Source organism: Nothobranchius furzeri, chromosome 17 (genome assembly GCF_043380555.1).
Source record: "Nothobranchius furzeri strain GRZ-AD chromosome 17, NfurGRZ-RIMD1, whole genome shotgun sequence".
Lineage (NCBI taxonomy): Eukaryota > Metazoa > Chordata > Actinopteri > Cyprinodontiformes > Nothobranchiidae > Nothobranchius > Nothobranchius furzeri.
Window position 1 is genome coordinate 29,164,808 of NC_091757.1, and position 23,809 is coordinate 29,188,616.

The 23,809-nt window shown below is 43.4% G+C and overlaps 1 protein-coding gene across 1 annotated transcript; it reads left to right on the plus strand.

The window, feature by feature from the left end:
• Positions 1 to 4,099: 4,099 nt before the first annotated feature.
• Positions 4,100 to 22,761, plus strand: cds2 (CDP-diacylglycerol synthase (phosphatidate cytidylyltransferase) 2). The gene is made up of 13 exons (XM_015971922.3): positions 4,100 to 4,300; positions 9,272 to 9,414; positions 9,835 to 9,931; positions 10,490 to 10,587; positions 11,458 to 11,597; positions 15,260 to 15,318; positions 17,129 to 17,211; positions 17,317 to 17,404; positions 21,498 to 21,566; positions 21,673 to 21,825; positions 21,905 to 22,024; positions 22,146 to 22,249; positions 22,429 to 22,761. Exons 1-13 carry the CDS (start codon positions 4,238 to 4,240, stop codon positions 22,559 to 22,561), a joined length of 1,350 nt encoding a protein of 449 aa, XP_015827408.1. The 5' UTR covers positions 4,100 to 4,237; the 3' UTR covers positions 22,562 to 22,761.
• Positions 22,762 to 23,809: the final 1,048 nt, after the last annotated feature.

Sequence of the window (23,809 nt, forward strand, 5' to 3'; positions counted from 1 at the left end):
CTGCAGGTCTAATCTTTGGGTGGGTGGCATGAGATCCGTGATGCCAGTTCCACATTCCCGGCTTAGCTTAAAAATCGCTGTTGGATAGCAGCTGGATCTGAGAATAAAGGTGAATCCCTGACAGATTTAAAATAATTTCCCTTCAGCAATATTTTTCATCTAATTTTCCAATAATTTTGTTGTCGTAAGCACAGGGGAAAAACATTTATGTGCCTCCCTAGTTATCCTGCCATCCCTGACTGATAATGGTGTGTGTGTGTGTGTGTGTGTGTGTGTGTGTGTGTGTGTGTGTGTGTGTGTCTGTGTGTAGTGGGGCTCCCAAAGGGACATCCTCCCTGTTAAACATTAACAAATAATCAAAGGTAAACACAAGTGGCGATAAATGATTAATTAAAAAAGTCTAAATTAATTTATGTTAATTATCAGCGAGAATTAACCGAAGAAGGAGGAACAGAAGATGAATAATAATCATAATCAGAAGTAAAAAAATGTTTATGTAGTGCATCTTGTGGTGGAAGCTTACAAAAACCCATCACAGGAAGAAGTAATACCGATGAAGGAATAAAGGAATCTTGTATTGATTTGTTTGTAAACTAAAAAGTCTTTACAGAAAACTTGGTTCCAGACAAAAGACTTCCTAGTTCTGATCAAATTGCTGTATTTGGGCAACAGCCCCCCACCTAATTCTGCAGCTACAGTGGCAGGATATTAAATATTTATAGATACAGAGAGCTGGCAGGCCACAGAGCATCCACAATAGTCTACATTCGCTAACCATATAGCACAGTGAGCATTTGCTGCCACTTAGTGGTAAATCTGCAAATAACAGCAGGTTTTACAGTTGTACAAAATAATATACTGTATATCTGAAGAGGAGGAATCAGTGAAGGCTTTGCTTACCAACTGTATATCTATGGATACACTCATAATCATGTATCTATGGCTAAACTCATAGACATGTGTGTATCTATGGCTACACTCATAAACAAGTATGTATATACATATATGGCTACACTCATAGATGTATACTGCATGTATATGACTACACTCATAGACATGTAAATATATATATATATATAGCTAGACTCATAGACATGTGTTTATGGCTACACTCATTGACATATATCTATGGTTACACTCATTGACATATATCTATGGTTACACTCATTGACATGTGTATATCTATGGTTACACTCATTGACATGTGTATATCTATGGTTACACACATAAACATATATTTATATATGGCTACAATCATATACATGTATGTCTATGGCTACACTCATAGACATGTGTAAATCTATGGCTACACTCATAGAAATATATGTCTATGGCTACACTCAAAGACGTATATGTCTGGGGCCGTCTCCAAGTTTAGACTGCTTGGACTCAATTGACAAGACCAATATGTAACATCTTACATTGGTGATCTTCTTAGTCCCTACACCCCCAGCAGGTCCCTGAGGTCCAGTGATCAAAGCCTACTGGTTGTGCAGCACCAGGCTAAAGACCAAAGCTGACAGATCATCTGCTGCTGTGGCCTCCAGACTCTGGAACTCTCTCCCCCTGAGCCTGAGATCAGTGGACTCAGTGGTCTCCTTTGAAAAGCAGCTGAAAACTCACTTGTTCAAGCTGGGTGACCTTCTTCACCACTCTCTCTTTATTCTGCTTTCCCGACCTATTCTACCTTCCTCAGGATCCACTGATTTCCATCCTTCCATCCATCCATCTATCCATCCATCCATCCATCCATCCATCCATCCATCCATCCATGGTCTGAACCCACTTTGTCTACGCAGGGTCACGGGGGGAGCTGGTGCCTATCTCTAGCGGTCAACGGGCAATCAGGTGGGGTACACCCTGGACAGAGAGCCAGTCCATCGCAGTCCACTGATTTCCCTCTTTCCTATTTACTCTCTCTCTCTTTCTTAACATTTTTTAATCACAATTGTCTATTTCTTGCACATTTTAAATATATTTTAACCATTTTCTAAATCCTCTTTAATATTTTTACATTTTTTGTTTTTGTGAAGCACCCTGTGATTTTTATCTTGAGAGGTGCTACAGAAATTATATTTTCTTCTTCTTCTTCTTCTTCTTCTTCTTCTTCTTGTTCTTCTTCTTGTTCTTCTTCTTCTTCTTCTTCTTTTTCTTCTTGTTCTTCTTGTTGTTCTTGTTCTTCTTGTTCTTGTTCTTCTTCTTGTTCTTGTTCTTCTTGTTCTTGTTCTTGTTCTTGTTCTTGTTCTTCTTCTTCTTCTTCTTCTTCTTCTTCTTCTTCTTCTTCTTCTCTGTGCATTCAAAATGCCATCAATAAAATGCACCTGTGTTCTTCGTCCATAACAGATGCCTGCCCAAACCATAACCCCACCAACACCATGGGCCACTCGATCCACAACATTGACATCAGCAAAGCGCTCACCCACAAGACACCACACACGCTGTCTGCCATCTGCCCTGAACAATGTAAATCGAGATTCATCCGTGAAGAGAACACCTCTCCAACGTGTCAGACGTCATCAAATGTGAGCATTTGCCCACTCAAGTCTGTAACGGCGACAAGCTGGAGTCAGGTCAAGACCCCGGTGAGGATGACGAGCATGCAGTTGAGCTTCCCTGAGACAGTTTCTGAAAGTTTGTGCAGAAATTGTTTGGTTATGCAAACCAATTTTTTCAGCGGCTGTCTGAGTGGCTGGTCTCAGACAATCTTGGAGGTGAACCTGCTGGATGTGGAAGTCCTGGGCTGGTGTGGTTACACGTCGTCTGCGGTTGTGAGGCTGGTTGGATGTACTGCCATATTCTCTGAAACGCCTTTGGAGACGGCTTATGGTGGAGAAATGAACATTCAATGCATGAGCAACAGATCTGGTTGACATTCCTACTGTCAGCATGCAAATTGCACACTCGCTCAATGCTTGTGGCATGTGTGGCATTTTGCTGTGAGACAAAACTGTACATTCCAGGGTGGCCTTTTATTGTGGGCAGTATAACCTGTGCACTACTCATGATGTCGGATCAGCATCTTGATGTGGCACACCTGTGAGGTGGGATGGATTATCTCAGCAAAGCAGATGTGCTCACTATCACACATTTAGACTGATTTGTGAACAATGTTTGAGAGAAATGGTAATATTGTGTAACTGGAATGAATTTTAGATCTTTAAGTCCATCTCATGAAAAATCGGAGCAGAAACAAAGGTGTTGCGTTTATATTTTTGTTGAGTGTATATGCGATTCAGGGTTAGGGTTAGGCCCCATTCATTTTCGTTAATTGGCATGAGCCGAACGGGGACCTATGAGTCAACCGGAAGAGAAGGAGACTGACTCCCTATTGCTCTAAGAGTCTTTTGTCTTTTCATTTAGCTAAAAAAAATAGTTCAAGTTCAAGTTATGTAACAATGTAAAATACAGTATTAAACTCAATTAGTTTCCTCCTCTCCGTGTCTACTCATGGGTCCCAACAAATAAAAGGTAAGTGAAAGGGGCTACAAATGTTATTTTCTGGACAGCTTTGCCTTACACCCTAAACCACGTTGTATTTCAATAGAATTTTTAAAAATGTATGTGTATTTCAATTAAGTCTGTCACTTTGAGATTTGCCTTTGAAAAATTGTTATTAAAACGATAACAAAGTTTGTTCTTTGCCTAAATAAACTGTTGATGCAGTTAGGCTGCTTGTAATCTGTCATTTGATTTGACTGATTGCCATAGACGCTGTCTACAAGGAATGTATTTATATATGCAGTATTTAGGTCAACTGGATGGAAAAATAACCACTGAATCCTTTCATGTCTGGCTGTGAAATTAAGGATCTTCCGCCATCTGGCGGACGGAAATTGTTACTACATGCAGCGTTGGGGGGATTAATCATTAACAACTTCTTGTCGATTCCTTCAAAATAAAACAGACCACTTAAAAATTATTATTGGCGTTGAAAGCAAGGTAGCCTAAATATTGGGATAGCAGGAACTTCTTCACTTATATAACCCGTCATAACTACTAAAACGCAATAAAACTTGCATCCATTATCTTACCGCTTGTTTTCTTACGTCATTTGGTAAGGTGAAGATTTTATTTAGAAAACCGGAAAGTCTCTTTATCATCGTTTGGGTTCTAAGAGTTAAAAAGAAAAAGTCTTGTCGCGTAACATCTAGCTTGAAGCCTAGGAGTTTATCAACAAACGGAACCTTTTTACTTCTTGAACTGTTTTTTCTTTCGTATTTGGCTTCCGTTAGCTAAGATGACGGATCTAAGGCATCGTGGAGCTAGAGACACCGACCAGCAGCAGCCGTCAGAGGACAAGGTAACGTAGCCGGACATCAATGCTAACAAGTAGCCTCCTAGCTCTGTGATGCCGTCCTATGACTGAAAACGAGACATTCCTAATATAATAGCATTAAGTGCAGCTGGTACACTCGTATCCTTAAAGAAAAAAATGTTGCCCTGACTGATGCTCGTACCGTTAACATGGGCTGAGCGTTCGATGCAAACACACGTTAACCCAAAACAAAACGTAAAAATATAAACTATGATGTGCAGTTTTGACATTTAATGCGCGCCGATCCCTGGGCTCACGTGTTTTGTGTTTGAAAACCAGTTGTTATTGGTGGAAACGGTCATTTGACTGAATGCTAAGCTACGCAGCAGAAAACGCTTGAACCTAAACTGTAGTTTGGTAGGAGTTGGCATTAAGCAGACCACGGTCTATCGGATCTTTCCGAAGCCATCAGCTGTTTTAAATCGCTAATCTTTCACATTGACCCGACTGTGCTTAATCTGAAGAATAGTTAAACTTTAGCTACTTCACTGTGGGCCTGCCTGGACTTGCAGCTTTAGTTTGACTCCACCGGTTTTGTTCTGTAGTGAAAGAAAACCACGAACCTAGTCCATTACTCTAGTCTGTAGCAAGTGTTCTGTTCTAACGAGGTGGATATGAGACCTGATGAGGTGCTGGAGCCGTTAGAGGGGCGTGGCGGGGGCGTGGCTGACCAGAATCGAGTAAATAAACCAGCCTAGCGGAGCTTATTCACCAGTACTTTTTCCAGTTTAACCCAAACTATTCTGCTGGATGTTTTTATTCAACATATACACTTAGTTATTTCACTTGTAGATGCTTTTAGGTAATAATCTGCTAATTCAAGAGTGTTGTGGATTATCAGGCTCATGACTGGATGTCAGTATTTTGTCATTAATAAATTATTGCAGATTTTCAGTAATTGTTTTTGTCTCTATCATAAATTTTTATAGATTTCCAGTGCTGAAAACCGTGTTTCATTGTAGCCAGCTCCTCTAGAGCACAACATACAGTCGTGGCCAAAAGTTCTGAGTACAATTTCCAGCACGATGGAGCACCGTGTCATAAGGCAAAGGTGATAACTCATTGGCTCGGGGGCCAAAACGTTGAAATTTTGGCCTGGAAACTTCCCAGATCTTAATCCCATTGAGAACTTGTGGTCAGTCCTCAAGAGGCGAGTGGATAAACAAAAACCCACTACGTCTGACAAACTCCAAGAAGTGATTATGAAAGAATGGCTTGCTATCAGTCAGGATTTGGCCCAGAAGTTGATTGAGAGCATGCCTAGTCGAACTGCAGAGGTCCCAAAAAAGAAGAGCCAACAATGCAAATACTGACTGTTTGCGTAAATGTCATGTCATTGTTGATAAAAGCCTTTGAAACATGCAAAGTGCTTGTAATCATATTTCAGTTCATCACAGAAACAACTGAAACAAATATTTAAAAGCAGTTTAGCTGCAAACTTTGGCTACGACTGTAGAGACACTGTTGGCTGTTGGCTAATGAAAAGAACACAAAGTTAATCAGACACTAACTGAGGAAAAGGCCCGAGCAGAACCACTTTTGAGAAGTTTGTTTAATGGAGGTAAACATGGAGACTTTTGTGTTTGTGAATGTCCACATGCACAGATTAAAGTGAGGACATCTGGCTGTCATCGAGGACAACATACTCCAGATTAAAATGAGCTAAATGACCTCTGGTGTGCCCACACTTCCTGTGTGCATGATGCAAGAGTAAAAATTCAAGTTCTGATTGTTCTGACTGCCTACACTGGAACTTTTTTATTACTTCAGTTTAAATTGTATCTGGAGCAGCAGAAGAACAACAGCATAGCTCATGTGTTTGCTCACTCCTTTTTGATGTGGCAGGGTATTCCTTTATAAGGTCAGCCTGGATGAAGGCACAGAACATCAGCGTTAGGGTTAAACACTATTTTTATTATTACTGCATTTATTTAGTTATAATGAAGAGGGAGAGCATGCAGGTAACTGTGTTTATTCTCCCAAATATGCTGAATTCAATCAAAGATAAGCTGGGTTGCAGTTTTTTTTATCTTGCTACTAAAACAGGTCACAAGAGTTAGCGTTTTCCCATTAGCTTTAGTGACACGTGTATGGAAGAGGTCAGGAATGCAGCAGGTTCAAGTATGAAGTAAACACTGGGACTTAGAAAGGAAAATATTGTTGTGTTTTATTTAGGGATGCACCGATCAGGTTTTTTGCTGCCGATACCGATCACCGATACCGATCACGTGGATTGGCCAGAAATTTAATGAGTGCTACAAACTACATAATCTGGGAATAAAGGAAATGTAACCTAATCTAAAATGGTCTGTCGGTCTGCTTTGATCTATTTTGAAAACTCCGATCAAAACCAATAGGGGCGCTATTGGCCGATTGGGATCAAATGCCGATCCATCGGTGCATCCCTAGTTTTATTATATGACTAAAGTGGTAACGTACTGAGCCAGTTGGAGTGTTTACACTTAATTTGCCGAAGATTCACACACCACCGAAGGCAAAGTGTCCCAACTCAACGGTAAGAAGAAGCATTAGGACTGGGCATGGCTTCACGTTCAGATTCAGTTTATTCACAGGAGGAAGGCTGCAGCCTCAGCAGCAATTAGAGACCACTCTGACCATTGTTTCAGGTTTTTAGTTGAGTGTGTGTGTGTGTGTGTGTGTGTGTGTGTGTGTGTGTGTGTGTGTGTGTGTGTGTGTGTGTGTGTGTGTGTGTGTGTGTGTGTGTGTGTGTGTGTGTGTGTGTGTGTGTGTGTGAGGTTTCAGTCTAATACTTCATCTGTGCACTCAAACATATCCGTAAACTTCCATCACCCCCCAAGGTGTCCCGGTCCCCTTTAGTCTGTTGGCTACTGAAAAGAGAGGATGGCATCTGGCATGAAAGCGGTGGAGGGTGTGGGTGAAAGCAACTTCTATTTTTAACTCTGGCATCCTGATGGATGGTGTCTCCATAGAAACCAGCGGGCAGAAAATGGTCCTGTGTGTGTGTGTGTGTGTGTGTGTGTGTGTGTGTGTGTGTGTGTGTGTGACACTAATGGGATTTCTGGATCACTCAGATCTGAACTGGTGTTGTTTTTATGAACTTTGGTTTTTGAGGCACACAGGAAATGATCTTCTGGGGTTTTACTGACCAGCTTCCCTGTAAAATCAAACAAATGTGAACGTGTGACTGCTAACACGTTCAAATGTCGACAAAAAGGTGTTCCACCACAGCAACCTGGTGAAGTCATCCAGAGCAGGACTCCTTCGTTGTATTTGGGCTTGTCCCTTTAGGCGCCACCACAGCCAATCGTCTGCCTCCATGTATGGGCCATTCCAATCTGTACCGGGTTGGCCCGGGCCGGGTAGCCCCAGTCGGCCCCAGCCTGGCCCGGTTGATTCCACACATCCTTGCCTTAAGCCCATGTGGGCTGATTCTACCCACCAATCAGAGGCTTGCTCTAATGGAAGGTGTGAATTTGCTGTCAGCAGTGGGTGTGTTGGCCCTGGTCGGCCTGAAGCAGACCCCCTCGAGAAGAGGGCTGAGAATGAGCCTTGGTTGGCCCGGAAAAATACCAGGCCACCCAGATATGTAAACAACCTACGCTACCCGGCCCGGGCCGACCCGGTACAGATGGGAATGGCCCATTAGACCCGTCTTCTGCATTCTCTACTCTTTCACTGCATCCATAAAGGTCCTTTTAGTCATTCAGAATAATAACTTTACATTATTGCGGCTAAAAGTGAGACATGGCTGGTTTAACGAGTGGTGGAGTCTTTGCGTTTAGATCAGATTAACTTTAGAGTCCGCTGAAGATTTTTATTTTATTTTATTGAGTCTCGACATCCTAGAGTTCTGTCACTCGTAATCGAATGGAGCTACATGTGCTGACAGCCTGTTCCAGGCAGCAACATGAATAACCAGTCTGATTTCATCACTGCTGAGGGGATCGGATCCACTCGACCATGTCGTTGTCTGGTAACTTCTACCTTTGGTTATTGGTAGGGACAGAGATCGGTGTGTTTTAGCACACTCTTCCACTCAGCAGATGGCTGAGAGGCTACAGCGATAGCAAAGGAAATGATTTGTTGCCGAGCTTGCCGCCCCCACAGCTCAGCGTTGGCTCTCCTCTTTACTAAATACGACAGGTCTGACATAGTGAAGCTGGTTTTGTTTTTAATTCCATTTTTGGTTCTTTTTTTAAAACACAGAAAAGGTTTCTTTTTACCTTGTTTGCTAACAGTTTTGTTCGCGAAACTGTCAGCAAACAAGGTAAAAAGAAACCTTTTCTGTGTTTTAAGAAAATAACCAAAAATGGAATTAGAAATCAGACACATCAAGAATGTACCAAAGATGGTTTTGTTTTTGTTTAGGCACTGAAGCAAATCACCGTTGTATTAAAAAGGTGCATTTGTGGTTTGATGGTAGTAATTTTGTTTTTTGGACGTCTCTCCAAGCTAACTGCTGCTGTTTCACACAACCGAGGAGCTTCCCCTACAGCAGGGGTGCCCAATCCTGGTCCTCGAGGGCCGGTATCCAGCAGGTTTTAGTTTTAACTCTGCTTCAGCACACCTGATTTCAATCAGTAGGTGATTAACAGGCTTCTGCAGAGCCTGATGAGATGCTGCACAGGTGATTCAACCAGTTAATCAAGTGTGTTGGAGTAGAAAAACCACAAAACCTGCTGGATACCGGCCCTCCAGGACCAGGATTGGGCAGCCCTGCCCTACAGTAAAATGACGTGTGAGCTACTTTAGGACAGATCATAGTTAAATATGTCTAAACAAAAGATGGATTCCAGTGAAAATAGCCCAGGTGTTGGTTCAAACATCTGTAAGTGAGTTTCTCAGCCAGTCCGGAGACACTTCCGTCACTCACGTTGTTTTTAGGATTCCGTCTAAACGACTGAACCCTGTCACTGATGTCTCCGCAGCAAACGAGCAGCTGAAGGTCTCCGTGTTTCCTCTTCTGTGTTTCAGGGCTCAGACAGCGAGCTGAAGCCAGACAAAGATGGGGTTTCTGACAGTGAGTCCAAGGTGGACTCAGGAGTCCCCGAGGTGCCAGTTCCTCCTGATGACACCCCCGAGGTCCTGAACAAGGCTTTGTCTGGACTCTCCTCCAGGTGAGCTCTGCGCTGAAGAGAATGACGTTTCTCTGAATGCTGTCTGTGTTTATATTTGGATCTGAGTGTGATGGTTCCGCGCTGCTTAGCAGGCGGATCTACTTAAAACGTCAACCAGAGGCTCGTGTCTTTCTCGGACCACATCTCAGCACATCTACTCATGCAGAGAACACATGATTCATTAGAAAACCATCTGTCCACATCAGGCTTTTTATTACGTGATCCTCCAGCCTGTCTGTAGATGGTTCGTCTGGAACCTGCTGTGTGTTTGAGCTCAGCTACATTTCTGCACGTCACACTTCTGCAGTGACCAGATCTTTTTGTCTTTCTTTCAGTCTTTTGATTGACTTAAATGTTTGAAATCTGTCCTGAAATCAGATTTATTCCCCTTGAAGCTGACAGAGGGGTTTGTTTCCTCAGATGGAAGAACTGGTGGGTGCGAGGTATCCTCACGCTAGCAATGATCTCCTTCTTCTTCATCATCATCTACCTGGGCCCCATGGTGCTTATGATGATTGTGAGTACAAACATAACTAATGGTTAGCAGGACTAGAGAGGCTGGGTTAAAACCATCCATGTTCCAGCACACATATGAAGCATGACATTAACCTGCTGCTGCCTCAGTGAAGAAATGCAGAAATAGTGTTTTATCATCCTAAACACCAGTCGTAAACAACCTTACTGGTTTTTAGTCACAGAACACTAAGTCAGTAGGTTATTTCGTCTGAGCTGTCGTTGGTGAGTTTACTCTTCTACCTCTGGCTTCCTGTGATGTCAGGAGCCTCCTTATAGCGTCTGCCATGGTGTGTGTGTGACCTTCTGTCCCTTTAAAGCCTTGTTTAAACTTAAGGAATTACTTGAGTATACTCTTGAAATGTCCAGTGTAGTACTCTTATATCCAACTGCTTCCAGATACCAGAACATTTTGTTTATTCAGGGATTTTTCAGCATATTGATTGTCTCTTGATGTTTTTACAAAAGTTTTGATAATTCTATAAAAATTGACATGCTAGCCGACCGTCTGGGGCACGCACGTTAGGATGTGATGTCTGTCTGTTTGTGTCTCTCTGTGCAGGTCCTTTGTGTTCAGATCAAGTGTTTCCACGAAATCATCACGATCGGTTACAGCGTGTACCACTCCTATGACCTGCCCTGGTTCCGGACGCTGAGCTGGTCCGGACACACACACACACACACATTCATGTGTAATCTTCAGGGAATCCGCGGGTCCTTAAAAAGTCTTAAATTTGCTTTTCCAAATTTAAGTCCTTAAAAATCCTTAAAAATTACTAATAATCCTTAAATACAGTTTCCAAAGGTCTTAAATTACCAAAGACCCAATAAACAAGATTATTTTATTTCAATTTTCATGAATTTCTAGTTAGTGTTCAGCATTTTTTGTGTACGATGTTGGCGTAAGCGGAACCATACACATTCAGTTGGTTATGAAAGGGGGCTTTTTTAGATGAGCACATTAGCTGTTTAAGCTAGTGGGAGATTGCACCATGGGGACGTGCAACTTTTATGGTAACTGGATGGCTAATCCCACACTCGCAACGTGGTTCGCACCGGTTCCAGGCAATAGCTGGAAATTATAGTTTAAATTTTATTTTAAAAAATATCTTAAATTTGGTCAAAGTGGCCTTAAAAAGGTCTTAAAAAGTCTTAAATTTGGCTCCCCTAAACCTGCAGATACCCTGAATCTTTCTCACTGAGTTGTTTCATTTCTCTCTAGTTGCAGATGTTCTGAAGTTTGTTTGCTGTTCTTTTGTTGTTGGTAGATTTTGATAACAATCACCAGATAGTGGCAGGAGTCGATGAGTTTTAGCAGTAGCAGGTTGAGGTGGGAGGTGTTGTAGGAGTTCCTGCTTCAAGCCTGAAAAACCTGCTGAAAATTAAACATATCTGAATGGACAGTTAAAAATTTGACACATCCTCCATTTTTCTCCAGAGAAATATTGGTGAACCATGTTTTCAGGTCTTCTGCAGACATTGAGTCTGGCTAGTTGTTCTGAGTCAGAGCTGCAACCTTCTGCCCTACAGGTACTTCCTGCTGTGTGTGAACTACTTCTTTTATGGTGAGACTGTGACGGATTACTTCTTCACCCTGGTGCAACGAGAGGAGCCGCTCCGCATCCTCAGCAAATACCATCGCTTCATCTCCTTTGCCCTCTACCTCACAGGTACCCCCCCCCCCCCCCCCCCCCCACAGGTCAAACTGAGTAGAGCCCGTGAGGCCGCTGTAGCAGCGTCTAATTTATTCTTAGATTGATTTAGACATGCAGAAATCTCAATATTGAGCACAAATAAACCAATTAAAAGCCTTCTAGCAAAGATGTAGTAAAATTGTGATTTTATATTATGAATGTTATTTAATTAAGTTGAATTGGCTTACTCTTGTAGCGTGGCCCTCTTTCGTTAACCTACTGGCAGGGTGCAGCAGTATAACAGGGCTGGGCGATACGGCCTAAAAATAAAATCTCAAATTTAGTATTTTTTTATTTGATTTGCTATTTTTTTCTGATTCTCTCTCCCCCTCAGTTATTAAAAATAGCAATACGTACAAATGGAAGACACCTTAAAGCAAATTTAGTTTTTTATTTAATCACAAGCAGGACAAATGTAACCTCATTTCTGAGATGAGTAATGAATAAATGAACACCCTCTTGGAATAAAAGTGCCACGCTCCATGTCCGTCGCAGCAAACCCAAACCAGTTCCAAACAATGGATGATGTCATTCCTTTTTTAGGAACAAACTTCCCACTCTCACCGGTGGCCATGGAGTCGCTTGCTGTTGCTGTTTTGTGTGCGTGCTGTGATGTTGTTGTCGCGGTTATGTGAAACTAACGCTACGGAAGCTCCAGGGGGCCAAAAAGGCGCTACTACATAAAAATTTGATGTACCTTTTTTTTAACTCATTCACTGCCATTGACGACTAAAGGATACACGTCTCACTTCCTGTCTGGCTCATGTCGTTTCTTTAACTTCGTAGCAATCCACATGCAACGTCCATAAACAATGGACTCAGTGCGGGAATGTTCCCTGCATCCAGGTCCACGCTGCACTGCAGCCAGTTTGAATGCTGTGATTGTACAGAAGCCGTATAGAGACCAGACCGCAATTAGTCTGACAGTCTTAACCCCAGCTTTCCACTGGAGGTGAACGCCGCGTGGAAAGACATGGAGCCGTTTTACCTGCCAGCTCCCTTCCAACTGGGAGCACATCTTCCAAAACGTTCCATGCCGCTGGTCCCGAAAAGTAAATGTAAATGGCAAATGGTCTGTATTTTTATGGCACCATCTTAGGATTCTTCAACCCCCCAAGGTGCTTCACAACACAATCAGTCACCCACCCGTTCACACACTGGTGATGATGGGCTATGTGGCCACAGCTGTCCTGGGGCGCACTGACAAAGTCACAAAATCACAGGAGAACTGCATCACCACGCCTGATTTTAGAGGTCCACACAACAACGAGCAAGGAGAAAGACAGCTGCATGTGTCCAGAAAGGTCTGGGGTTTATTCTCTGTTCTGTTTACTTCGGCTATGGGGGTTTTATGGGAAATGCTGTTGGTTAATCTGCACATGACCTTTTATTTTGAAAGTTTCCAGATGGTTTACACTGCTTTTGTGTTTGACTTCCTGTCTGGCCCAATCTAAACTGTGGGTTTGCTGTGTTTTAAAAGCATAGCACCAAGGAAATAGTCTGAAAACCTAATGATAGCATCCCTTTGCTTCTGGAACGCATCAATCAATCAATCAATCAATCAATCAATCAATCAATCAATACTTTATTAATCCCAGAAGGAAATTAGTTTCAGTACACACAATTCAGAGATCAGACATACATGGGCAAGACACATGACAAGAATTGGTGACTGTGATCATTCGCAACCCGAGTTGCGCTACCCTAATAGAGATAAGAGGGTTACATGAGGATTGGTTCAGGTGGAGGGAAAAAAGGCACTTCAGAGTTACCCTCCACCGGGAGGGCAGCTTTGCTCTGCAAAAAAATCACCTCGACAGATATGCAACAGACTTCAGACAACACAACATAACATGAGACTCCAATAGGAAGGCAGGGGGGGTCTGGGATCCTGTTTCGCCCAGCGAAAGCAGCCATCTCCGTCGCTCATTTACTGTACAGTCACAGGTGGAAGGGAGATCTTCGGAGAAGCAAAGAGTACATTGACTCCTACAGTTGATGACCTCGCCAGGCTGAAGCCCACCAATCCAAAGGCGGGGGTTCACAGCATCTGTCTGCATTCCTTCGTGGGGGGTTTAGTTGCTTGCAGCTCAAGGCTACCAGGGCGTCAGATTCAGATAACAAGAATTTGTTTGGGTCCGGCTGAGATAACTTTCCTCTCTGCCTTCAGATCAACTGATCATTTCCAGTCCTTCAGTGAAGCCAATTTTGGGTTTTTAAACCTGTCCATACCGTCCGGTGACCGTCTCTGAGATGACATCCATTTTGCGCACCGGTATCGCAGCTAGAACATTGTCCAGCTTACGGTTCACCTCGAGTAACGTCCCACTCTGAGAAGTCTCCACATGGACGGTGCTTTCCATTGGTGCGGGTTGCCCTCCAATCGCTCCCATCCTCCCAAATTTCCAGAAAACCAGATATCCTCCCACTCCACCCCAATCAGGAGAAATCCAGTGATCATCAGGCCGAATATCCACACGTCTTCGATGTCCTCAATGGACAGCTGGCAGAGGCATATGATCTTCCACTCCTTCCATGAATCCAACATATACCCCACCGGGTGTGTCCCCTGTGGACATGTTGGAGCCCCCTGCTCCGTTCTCATTGTTGAAAAAATCTTATCGATCGCATTGAATGACCAGTTTATCAAATCCATGGTTAGTAAAAATAGTTTTTCAGAAGAAATGCAGAGAAGCCCTCTGTGGGCAGACAGGACAAAGAGCCTTGGGAAAAAAAGATAAGGGAGCGAAAGAGGGAAGCGTCGGTACTCCTCGAGTGCCTGAAGAAAAAACATAGAAAACGTTCTACTTTGCTGCCGCGGTAATGGTCGCTAATTACAGCGAAGTACGTTTCACTACACTTTCACAGGGGTGAGACTCGTGGTCATTTATCCAGGACTCTTTCTGGTCTAGTATTAGAAGTATGAGTCCCGACCAAACAAAATGGTGAACTTTGTTTTAGAAGGCACGTTTAAAAGCTTAATAATAAAAATAAACTACAAAATAATCATTAAGCACAAACTCATTAAAAATAATCCCTTAATTGATCTCTTAGGACCCACTAGCGATGTGTGGGGCTGTGTTTATTTTTGAGACACACTCCTTTAGCATAATTGCTAAGCAAAGAGTTTATTTGGTGCCTTTTGAAAATGTTTAAAATCCTTACTTTTAAGTAGATTTTTTGCCAGAGTCAAACGGTAACAAATAACTGGATACAACTGTTTATTTCTACATGTTATTAAGAGTTGGTGTGTAACCACTTCCTGTCAGTTAGTTAAACAGTACTGCTGACTGATGCCAAACAGGATGTGAGGAGGTAGGAAGCACGCCGACTGCTTCTACCTCATGTCAGCTTCTAGTTTCTAGGTGAAATTTAGCAGCTGACAGTATTGTTTGTTTCTGCTGCTGCATCAGTTCTAGAGCTGCACAGTTTTCATAAATTACAAGCACCTTCTGTCTGTCTTTGCTTTATAGCCTCCTCTCATCAGGCATGTAAAAAGGTGCCACAGCCCTAAACTCTTCACATTAGAGAGACTTAAAATAGGTCAAGAAAAATGAGCTTTTAACAAGATGACCTACTTCCTACCTCCTCCTTCATAGATGTTCAGGTTGATGTCATTAGTCTCTCTGCTCTTGTAGGCTTCTGCATGTTTGTGCTGAGTTTGGTGAAGAAACATTATCGCCTTCAGTTCTACATGGTGAGACCCCCCCCCCCCCACACACACACACACACACAAACACACACACACACATAGGTGTCCTGCCTGTTGACCTTTTAACAACGTGAAGTGCTCACCATTACAGATGGCAGTCCACCATACATTGTTGAAGAAGGCACAAATAAATAATTTTTCTAAATAAAGGAAATGGCCTGTATTTGATATAGCGCCTTCGCCTTCTAGAGTCCTGGAACCCTCCAAGGTGCTTTACAACACTATCAGTCATTCACCCATTCATTAGCTACATTGTAGCCACAGCTGCCCTGGGGCACACTTACAGAGGAGAGTCTGCACAGGCGCCACCGGTCAAGGGGGGTTAAGTGTCTTGCCCAAGAACAAGACAGACTGAGCGGGGCTCGTACTTGCAACCTTCTGATTACGGGCTGAGCACCTAACTCCTGTGCCACCGTTGACTGAAGTACCTCTATCTGCTCCTAACCATACTGTATTTGTATAGCACATTTAAAAACAGCATGTCTGCTGACCGCAGCGCTGCACAGAGTAAAAGCGTCAGACACGAATCCACAGAATTAAAACTCATCTCCATACACACAGTGCATGTTTAACAGTCATAGGAATAAAAACAGGTGAGATCAAACAGAAATTCTAAAACCTTTAGTAAAACGAAGATGCAGCATCAAAAAAAGCTCATGGGCCAAAAGCTAAATGACAGAAAATAGATTTTTAAGTTAGATTTAAGCTGGCACATGGACAGAGGAGGCGCATTCCACAGTTTAGGTGCAGCTGAAGTGAAATCATGCTGCCCCCGAGCTTTGTAGCTCTTTTTGGGAGCACATAGCAATAGGTGGTCAGCAGACCATAATGACCTGGAGGGGATGGAAGGCGAGAGCAGCTCCGACAGTTAGAGGGGAGCTAGACCATTTAGAGTTTTAAAAGCTTTAATTAAAATTGAAAAAGACTAGGGATGGACAATATATCTGCATCAATATCGGTATCGGCTGATGTTAGTAATTTTTTAACATATCAGTATCAGTTTGATAAATAAAATTTGGCCGATATTAACAACCAATAATTTTTCCATCTCGTCTCCATTTGTTTGCCTGTTTCAGAGGGTGAGGGGGTGATGTGTAATTTATTCATGTGAACAGTGAGTGAAATCATCTCAGAACCATAAGTGTGTGTACATAATAACGTAAATTCAGCTTCATTAATTTTCATTTTATACAAAACCTACTGGTTTTAGAAGCATTAATGTCAGTATATCGGTATCGGCAAATATGGGTTATCGGCCTTAACAGTGATCTTAATATCGGTATCGGCCCCAAAATGTCATATCTGTGCATCACTAAAAAAGACCCATGATTCCAGCCCGTTCAACAGATTATTGCGGTCGACTGTATTAAATGATGCCAAGAGGTCGAGCAGTAATCACAGGACATAGGAACCAGCATCAGTTGCTGCCAGGACATCATTCAGTACACGAACATGCCAAAGATACCAAAGCTATTCTTCCCCTCTGAAGAAACAATGCAACTGTGTCTAAATATGTTCTGGGGCAGCAGTAGCTCAGGATCGATCTCAGCTCTAGGCAGAGAATTCTGCTGTTGTGCCCTTGAGCAATACACTGCCTTCTGGTTTCGGTCAAAGGGACTAGTGGAACCTGTGCTTGGCAGCCTTGCCTCCATCAGTGTACCCCAGGGCATCACCACCAGTGCGTGCGTGTGTGCGTGTGTGTGTGTGTGTGTGTGTGTGTGTGAGAGAGAGAGAACATTGATGCTTGAGTTGAAGTGTAGACATCCCAGCTTAATCTTACTTGATGTCTCCACAGTTTGGTTGGACCCACGTGACCCTGCTGATCGTGGTGACTCAGTCTCACCTCATCATTCACAACCTGTTTGAGGGGATGATCTGGTGAGTCTTTGGCAGTACTGCTAAACCATCAGTCTCATTAGTTAGAAATGGAATTATCTTAATTCCTTCTGACTAACACATGATTTATCATCTTTGTCTGAAAAGGTTCATTGTGCCCATTTCCTGTGTGATCTGCAATGACATCATGGCCTACATGTTTGGTTTCTTCTTTGGCCGAACCCCCCTCATTAAGGTCAGTAATAGCCTTCACCAGTGGCTGCTTAAAACATAAAAACACATTTCTATATTTATTAAGTAAACAATAGAAATCAATCCTTATTAAAGGTTCCATATAATGAAAAATCCGCTTTTTAGAGCTTTGACACTATTTATTTATTAATATTTAACCTTTATTTAACCACCAATGGTCCCATTGAGATTAAAAAGCTATTTTACAAGGGAGTCCAGACCAAGAGGCAGCAAAACAGTTACAAAAGTTACAAGAAAATTCTATTACATACACGTCACGAAAACCAACTACAATGTAAGGAGTTCGACTGGAATGTTCTCACTCTGGACTTGAAAGTGTTTAGTGAAATAAATTCAGTTAATTTCCAATCTTTTTGAAGCTTGCTCCATGTAGAAGGAGCTGAGTAAATGAAAGCTTTTTCCCAAATGTGTATGCACAAACAGGACCTCCAGCATTAAGTGATCGTTTGAGCACAGACAGTAAGATCCAGGACTCCTCCATGCGATTAAACTGCAGATATATAGGAGGGCAGTAGACCAAGTATAGCCTTGTAAATAAAAATATACCAGTGACTTGGCCTCCTGGAGGGTAAGAAGTGCCACCCTGCTCAACAGGTCTCCATAGTCCAAAGTAGATAAAAACGTTGCATTTACAAGGTGCTTTTTTTCTTCCAATGAGAAAATAAATTTATTTCTATAGAAAAACCCCAATTTAAGTTCAAGTTTGTTCACAAAATTATCTGTGTGGTATTTAAAAGTGAAGGAGTCATCAAGTAAAATACTGAGGTACTTGTAAGTGTGTACCGTCCCCATGATGTTGCCCTTAAGAGTAGACACTAAGGGAATAGTTTGAGAGGCCTTCTTGGCGTTAGAAAACAACATTAGTTTGGTTTTTCAGCATTTAGAACCAGCGTTAGCTGCAGAAGTGTATGCTGGACCACGTCAAAAGCTTTCTGCAGTGACTCGACAGCTCTAGAAGGATTCGATCCAAAACAATAAATCATTGTGTCATCGGCATAAAAATGCATATAACCCTACCACACGGTCATTTTCCTCTCTTTCCTTTTCAAGATCAGACAATCTTTGACAATATGACCCAGGTTGTGACAGTAAAAGCACCTTGGTGGACTTGTTTCTGTTTCTTTCAAATTGCCTAGGTTTTACAGCACTTGATCTGTCTCTGCCTACTTTCTCCACTTTAACCCGGTGTGTGAGTACAAACTCATCAGCCAGAAGTGCTGCAGCTGACAGATATTCACTTTCTGCTCATTCAAATACAACACCGTTCTTTCAGGAAGACATCTTTTAAACTCCTCCAGTAGAACTAACTCTCGTAATTCGTTCAGGTTGGTCACTTTTGAGGACTGCAGCCATCCAAAATGCAGCAGCCAGACTCCTAACCAAATCCAGCAGACAAGCTCACATCACTCCAGTTTTACAGTCCCTCCACTGGCTCCCGGTAGAATATAGAATTCAGTTTAAAGTTTTAGTGCTGACCTATAGAGCTCTTAACAACCAGGCTCCAAGCTACCTATCTGAGCTTTTATCCCCACACACCACCTCTCGGAACCTTAGATCCACATCTGAAAACCAGGCTGGTCCTCGAACCAGACTGAAAACCAAAGGGGACAGGGCCTTTCAGACTATTGCACCCAGACTTTGGAACAGTCTACCTTCAAATCTCCGTCTCTCTAACACTGTAGAGGTCTTTAAAAATCATCTAAAAACTCACCTTTTCATCCAGGCGTTCCCTCCCTAAATGTTTCAGAATGATGGCTTTGTTCGGGTTCACACGTTCACTTTGTTTATACTCATGATTTTATTTTCTACTTTATCACTGCTATTGTTTTTCTATGTTTTTATTGGTTTGAGGTATTTGCCCTGATCTTTATCATGTTGTACAGCGCTTTGTGATTTATATCTGTGAAAGGCGCTCTATAAATAAACTTTTACTTACTTACTTACTTACTTATCAAACAGTAAACCATTCTCTCTTTCAAATTCAACAAATGTTTGCCCCTCATCACGTTTACGAAGAGATCTAAACTTCTGCCTGTAAGCCTCTGGCACTAATTCATAGGCATGTAAAATGGCGTCTTTAACAGTATCATAATCTGCACAGTCAGAGACGGACAGAGCAGTCATTACCTCCTGCGCTTTTCCAGATAACTTGCATTGAAGGAGAAGAGGCCATACTTCACGCGGCCAACTGAGTGTCGTAGTGTCGTACCTATCCACTTCGGCCTCCCGGAATGGCGGCATCAGCCCCATGCACTTCCCGACATCCAGTCTCTCAGTCGCTGCCAGGGAGCCTCTGGATGCTGTATCAGCACCACGGACAGTTCTCTCAGCCTGCATCTCCAGCTCCATTCGTTTCATCTTTATTCTCGTGTCAGCTTCCAGTTCGAGTTCCAGTTTGCGAAGCTCGAACTCCCGCCCTCGCTGTTTGTCCTCTGCCTCATATTTCAGGCGTGCGAGTCGCAACTGTAACCGGGCGTGATCAAGTGAAACCGATCTCGATTCGGTTCCGGAGACCCTGGATCGTAACGAGGAAGAGTTACTGGGGGAGATTTGTGGACCTCACCCCGCTCTGGTGTCTTCATGTCCTCCGCTCCGTCCTCCGAATCACCACCCTCGGATGCGCTCTTTGTCTCTTCACCTTCCGCATTGTCCATTTCCTGCTGTGAAGGCAAAACAGCAATATCAGCCAAAGGGGAGAGAAGCTTTTTATTTTCCATAAAGGAGACAATCTCTGCCCGGAGGTCAGCCTTCAGCATGTGCTGTGTGCCAGTAAGACCAAAGTAGGCAGCTACTTCTAGTAATTCGCTCTTGCGACACTTAACCAGTTGTCTACGCGAAGGTGCGTCAAGAAAGTCTTTCAAATTAAATGTAGACATTGCCTCTCAAAATTAATCAGAAATGACAAAGGTGACCATACCACCAGAAGATACCACAACCCCCCCCCCCCCCCCACCCCCCCACCCGGGCTGAAATCCTACCTCAGTATTCTGAGTAACAAAACGGGAAAGATATAATAAACAAACCCAAAAAAAACCTCGGACGAGCCCCCATCTCTCCGCCTGAAAAGGGGTGAACTTCTAGTGTCCCAACAGAATTGCACAGCCTAGGGCTTCTAATGCCGCTGTTTACAAACTGAAAGTTTCCCTTTTCGGGGTACCAAAAGGGAAACTGGAAACAAATCTGTCTCCGAACTGAGTACAGATGAGAAGTAGCTCCTTTTTGAACTTAAGTTGCACACACGTCTGTCAAACGTCTTGTAGGACACATAGAATGACGTAAACGAAATAATTGAGAAATTTAATCTCTTATTTACTAAAAACACTTATTGAATTTGCCACCCAGTAAATGTGCACAACGAAGCAGCTACGGAGACGAGTTCAAGGTTAACGAGTCGCTCCTCGACGGAGCGTCCATGGACTGCTTAAATCCTGGTTGAAGAGGTGAGAAGAGCAATTAGTTCATTTGCTGCAGGTGTGGCTCCTGATCCGCGTCCCGGAAACTCCTCCCCTCGATGGAGCCGCTGTCTGTCCTTGTTGTGGAGATCCCCCGCCGTTGCCCCAGCAACCCTGGAACTCCTTGTAGCATGAGCTCATGCCAGTCCCCACACTCTCCTCTGCTCCTCCACGGACCCGATGTTGTGAAGTCCCCAGTAACAAAAAAAAAACCCAATTACTCCATCCACAGACGCAGCGCATAACAACTTTCACATGAGTGAAAACAATTGTTGAAAAATGATGTTCAAATCTTTGAGATGTGGCTGCCCTGTACAGGAGTCGCACACGACCTGCCAGAACCGGATCCCTGAGGGGCAGGTGGAGCTCGACCTGGGTCAGAGTATGGTCACACTGAAATCTGTTCTAATGAGGTTGTGTTGCTAAATCTCATTTTACAGCTGTTTGTGGGTTTTCTCAGCTTGGTTGCCTGTGGCAGCCATCTTGAATTCAGTTGATTCCATAAGTAAATCGATTATAGACCAGCAGTTACTTACAGCCAGTGGTTCCACAGACAAATGCATGTCTGAATGCATAGACAGGCAAAAACATCATAACTGATCAATAATCTTGTGTTTGTTGCAGCTGTCCCCTAAGAAGACATGGGAGGGATTCATTGGTGGGCTGTTTGCCACCATTGTGTTTGGAATCTTGGTGAGCTGTTTATTCTTTTATTGGGACAAACAAACAAACCTAGAATGGTAAAATGATTGCTGTGTGTGTGTGGTGGTAAACTAAGGCCCTAACACTCCTCTCTCAGCTCTCCTACGTCATGGCCAGCTGCCGCTACTTTGTTTGTCCGGTGGAGTTCAACAACGACTCCAACAGCTTCCAGGTGGATTGTGAGCCGTCGGAGCTCTTCCAGCTCCAGGAATACACTCTGCCTAGTGTCCTGGAGTCAGTCACAGGATGGGTATGTCTTGGTTTGGGTTTGTGTCTGTCGGGTAGGCTGACCATAACGTTGTGAAGCTAACGCGTCCTCCTCTCCACAGACCACGGTGCGTCTGTATCCTTTCCAGATCCACAGCATCGCTCTCTCCTCCTTCGCCTCCATCGTTGGACCCTTTGGTGGCTTCTTTGCCAGTGGCTTCAAGAGAGCTTTTAAGATCAAGGTAGAGATGTAATAAGAACCCCCAGAACCTGGCTGTTGTTTGGGTTTCTATGCCTGCTGTTTCTATACCAGCTCGCTATGTTTAGATGTGAAAACCAGCGTCGTCTCTTCTCTGCTTACAGGACTTTGCCAACACCATCCCAGGCCACGGTGGCATTATGGACCGATTTGACTGCCAGTATATCATGGCCACATTTGTCAATGTTTACATTGCAAGCTTCATCAGGTAAAACTATATAAAGTTTACAAAACCCAGGTCCAGAAAATCTGGGATGTTCCCTGAAGCCACAGGCAGAAAGCCTTTGCCACAAGCTAACACGTCAGCCGAGATCGTGCAGAGGGACAGCAAACACGAAGGGAAAGTGGATGTTCTGAAGTAAATTCATGCCTGCTGTTTTCTCTCAGGGGCCCCAACCCCAGCAAGGTGATCCAGCAGCTGCTGGCCCTCCGCCCTGATCAGCAGCTCCACATCTTTAACTCCCTGAAGGCTCACCTGATCGAGAAAGGCCTGCTGCCAGCTATGGAGGTCAACGCTTAAGAGCCCCGCCCCCTAAGGCCCAGAGACGGGGCTCCCTCCCCCCTCCCCCGACTCTGAGAGGATTGATGCTTTTGTGTGAGCAGGAACAAGTCCGGGAAAATATAAACAGACAGCAGGTCATTCCATGTCCTCTGGGTTTGAGAGTGGTGTGTGTTGTGTTCGTACGGTGTGTGAGTTCTGGTTCTGTTAGTGGATTAGTACTGTCACACACTTTCAGCATAGCCGCTATTTATCTGTCAGATTTCTGTTTCAGCCTGTTTACAGAATATCCTCAATAAGATCCGTTATGTGTTCATATTTTATTGTACTGATGATTTTGGTAATTTAATGCACTGCTCTCAAACCTGTTACTGTGTTGTTACGTCAGCAGCAGCCCCCCCCCCCCCCCCCCCCCCAAAGGAATCCTCTTAAATTTTCTTTCGTTGCGATTGTTGTATTTATACAGAGATGGCTTTTTATATATTTGGTATTTTCTATCATATCTTAATGTTGTTTTCCTTCAGGCTGTGAAGACTTTGCCACGTGTGCGTTTGTGTGTCTTGTCTTGTTTTTAGTTGTTTCGCGGCGCGACTAAATCAGTAGCACGCTTCACTAAAGGAGTGCACGTTTTCAGAGATGTTTTAAAGCTGATTAATGCCAAAACCATCTTCTGTAAGTTACCACGTTAGTGTTTTTGCCCTCTGCAGTAATGCAGTAGCTGTGTTTAATTGAACACAAACTGATCAGGAGGCACCTGTGAAGGCTAGCGCCTTTCAGGGCAAATCTGTTGTGAGCGAATTCAGGTGGGACTGAGACGGAATGTAGAGTTTTGTTCTGAATCTCAGCCAATCAGCTCCAGCTCTAGGATGCTGCTCTTTTGAGTTTCCCTCAGAGTCAAACTTGGATTCACTAAACTGTAGATGTATGTACGGTTAGGTGCTGTAGACGGGTTGGAGGTGTGGAGACACACTCAGAGATCAGCCACCTGACGCTCGCTCTGTGTCCATTTGTTATTTTTCCCCTAAATGAGAGAGAAGAAGGATTTGTGCTCATAATTGGAACCAGATGAGTTGTGTTGTTTCCACAGAGTGCCGTTGAGCAGATTCTGGACTAAAGTAGCGGGGATGAAAAGGTCAGCGCCGAGGTCACGTTACACTAACCAAACTAAAGAACTGGTGACTGTGTTCAGTTCGTGTCCCTGTTTTTATATGATATTCATGTGTTATCTAGATCATAGATAAAACCAGTCTTTGCTTTTCCTTACATCTG